General features: G+C 51.3%; 1 protein-coding gene across 1 annotated transcript in view; it reads left to right on the top strand.

Annotated features, from left to right (window-relative positions):
* The first annotated feature begins 2,199 nt into the window (after positions 1-2,199).
* Arhgap22 (Rho GTPase activating protein 22) overlaps positions 2,200-3,349 on the top strand; it is a 34,980-nt gene continuing 33,830 nt past the window's right edge. Inside the window, exon 1 of the mRNA XM_013033719.1 lies at positions 2,200-2,353. Within this exon, the coding sequence (XP_012889173.1) occupies positions 2,302-2,353 (52 nt within the window). The 5' untranslated portion in view covers positions 2,200-2,301. The remainder of the gene's footprint in view (positions 2,354-3,349) is intronic.

The following is a 3,349-nucleotide window of genomic DNA, read 5'->3' as shown; positions in this document are numbered from 1 at the left end:
GGAGAGGAAGAGAGAGAAATTAACAGTCAAGAAATTCACAAACACAGAGCAAGATAAATACACATATGGGAGCCGGGCACTGGTGGCTCATGCTTGCCATCCTAGATACTCAGGAGGCTGAGATCTGAGGATCACGGTTCAAAGCCAGCCCGGGCAGGAAAGTCTGTGAGACTCTTATCTCCAATAAAACCACTAGAAAACCAGAAGTGGCACTGTAGCTCAAGCGGTAGAGCGCCAGCCTTGAGCTGAAGAGTGCAGGAACAGCACCCAAGCCCAGAATTCAAGCTCCACGACAGAAAAAAAAATTAAAATTAAATAAAAAGAGGAATTGGCATCTTTATCATGTTGTATCTCAGGTACCTGGCAATTCTATTTCCTTGGATTTACAAATAGGTTGTGATTTCTGTAAACTAATTTTGCAACTGGCTAACTGTGATTTGTATTTTTAGATCCATACACATGAATATATGTGTGGAGCCAGAGCTCTACTTCTAGCCTTTGGTGGTTTATTAGAGATAAGAGTTTCATGGATTTTCCTGCCTAGGCTGGCTTCGAACCATGAACCTCAGATGTCAGCCTCCTGAGTAGCTACGATTACAGATGTGAACCACTGGCACCAATCTCTCATAGACCAGCCAGGATGTCACATTTGGCTCCAGCTCCTCAAATGGTGCTTTGTGGTGTGTCTTGGCCAGAGTGTGAGCAATCTCTAAAGGATATCTAGAGGGGCTGGCCATGGGTCACAGGGCTGGCTGGTCCCTGAGTGGGGTGGGGAGGCTCCAGGACTCTTGGCTGTGGGGAAGAGGGGCTATGAGGCCTTAATAGTGTGGTCACCCAGCTCATGTCTGTTCAGGGCTTTGACTGATTATCTAGAGATAAAAAAAAATCTGAGTAGCTGCCTCTGGAGGAGGAGGGAAGGCCAATGGGGCTTACTGGGCACTGGCACATGGCGCTGCTATGTCAGGTGTGACCTGGCCATGTGGTCACTGTGGAGAGGAAGAGGCAAGTGGCAGGGGACTTTCAGCCCCCATTCTGTGCGTTCTGTGCTGACTAACATTGCTCGTGTGTATGTATGTGGGGGGGTATGGGGGTGGGTGGGGGTAGGTGTGTGTGTAGGTGTGTGAGTTTTTTAGTGCTGAGGCTTGAACTTAGGGCTTGGGCACTGTCCCTTAGCTTTTTTACTCAAGGCTGGTGCTCTGGTTCTTTGCTGGCTAATTGGAGATAAGAGGGCTGCCTTTGAACCTCCATCCTCAGATCTCAGTAGCCAGGATTATAGGCCTGAGCCACCAGCTCTCAGTAGTTGCTTTTTCTTTTGAAGGGAAGGGTGGACATTTGTTGGGAGAGACAGAGGGTGTGGGCAAAGAAATGTTTTGGCCTCAAACAGAAGGTCTCTTGCTGTGTCTTTGCTGACTGGGGCTTGGGACTGCTGTCTGCCAAGACTTCAGGAAGTGTCTTTGGGTCAGCCTCTGACTCGGCGCCCGAAGAGGACTGGACCCCACTGCAGGATAGGCATGCAGGCTGGACACAGGGACCACGCCCATCGCTGAGGGCAGTTGATTGATGGAAAGACTCTATCTCTCCTGGTTGTGCCATGGCCCAGGGGAGGGGTAAACTTCTGGGGACCTTGGCTTTCCTGTCTGTGGAGCATGGATGGTGCCTGCCTGAGAGGATAGAAGGCATGCCTCAAGTACCATGTGCATGTGCCAGGCTCACCCTGCCTTCTACCTGAGCAGCTAAACCCCCTGAGGGACTCATTTTGCTGATGAAGCAAAGAAAACAGTGTAACTGGCCAGAAACCCCATGTCCAGGGAGCACTTGTGACTTCTGGTGTGTTCATTAGTCTCAGCCAGTCTGGTGAGGAGCACTGAGCTGGAGCCTGTGTTCCCCGTCTGTCTTCCCTTTGCCTGATCCTCCTTTCTCAAGTCTATCCTGGGTACTTGCCACACTCAGGGGTCCAGAACCGAGAGAGAGAGACCAGCTGGAGGCCCAGACCATTCTGGAATTTCCCCGATCTGTCCCCTCTAGCTATCTTCATACCCAGGGCACACCCCCATGGGAATCCCAGATCCCACAAGCCCTCCTCTCGTCTTTCATCTCCCCACCACCCTGGACATCCCCAGCCCTGAGGCACTGAGAAATGCACAGTGCTCCCCAGGGACACAGTAGGAGGCCCCAGGCTGAGTGCACCGTGGCCTGGGCTCTCCCTGCCGTGAGTGCTGGGCTGCTGTCCCTACCTCAGTGCTGGGTCCCTCCTGCCCCTCTCCTCTCTCCTGCCTCGTGGCTCCCTCGGCTCCCTGAGCCATGCCTTTCTGCTCCACCAAGCATCTGAAGAGGAGCCGGCGTCTGCTTAGGGGTAAGTGGGCAGCCAGGGTTCTAGGCAGCTGTACAGATACCAGGCTGGCCCCCAGGGGAGGGGAAGTGGTGTTTATGGCTTCTAGGGGAGTAGAGGAAAGAAATGGAGGGCAGGGGACCCACAGGCAGGTTCAGCCTCGCCCTTGGGACTTCATGCAGATACAAGACATGTCTGTCTCAGCTGGATTATGGCCACACACACACACACACACACACACACACACACAGGTTTCTGTGGCAGCCACTGGGCAGGTGGGGCTGCTGAGCCCCTGGACCAAGACTCGTCTCAATCAAGATGGACTGTTAGTGTTAACTGTGTGCCAGATTTTGGAGACTTAATGCAAATGTATTTCAAACTCAACTTTCTTTTTCTTTCTCTCCCTTTTTTTTTCTTAATGAGTGTGTGTGCTAGTCCTGGAGCCTGAACTCGGGGCCTAGGCATTGTCCCCAAGCTTCTATGCTCAAGGTCATTGCCACTGATCCACTTTTGGCTTTTTGGTGGATAATTGGAGATAAGAATCTCATGAATTTTCTTGCCCAGGACGGCTTTGAATCTCAGACTTTAACCTCCTAAGTAGCTACCATTACAGGCATGAGCCACTGATGCCCAGCTTTTTATTTTTAACTTTTAATGCAGCTATGACAACATTTAAAGTTGTACAAATAGTTCATATTATATTCCCATTTGATTATGCCCTTCACCCCTGGGAATCCTGCTCTTGGGGTCCCAGCCCCCTAGGACATCCCATCACGGTGGCAGTCAGCACTATAGCAGATGACATCACTACTGGTGACATTTTTATTTATTTTTATTCTTTTTTTTTTTGGAGGGGGGGGTCCGGTCGTGGGGCCTGAACTCTGGGCCTGGGCGCTGTCCCTCAGCTCTTCAGTTCAAAGCTAGTGCTCTACCACTTGAGCCACAGTGCCACTTCCGGCTTTTTTCTTTTTGCTTATGTGGTGCTAAGGAATCGAACCCAGGGCCTCAGGCATGCAAGGC

The sequence above is a fragment of the Dipodomys ordii genome, unplaced genomic scaffold (assembly GCF_000151885.1).
Source record: "Dipodomys ordii isolate 6190 unplaced genomic scaffold, Dord_2.0 Scaffold176, whole genome shotgun sequence".
Classification (NCBI taxonomy): Eukaryota; Metazoa; Chordata; class Mammalia; order Rodentia; family Heteromyidae; genus Dipodomys; species Dipodomys ordii.
The sequence above is the reverse complement of the archived record's forward strand: the minus strand, read 5'-3'. Positions and strand labels throughout refer to the sequence as shown.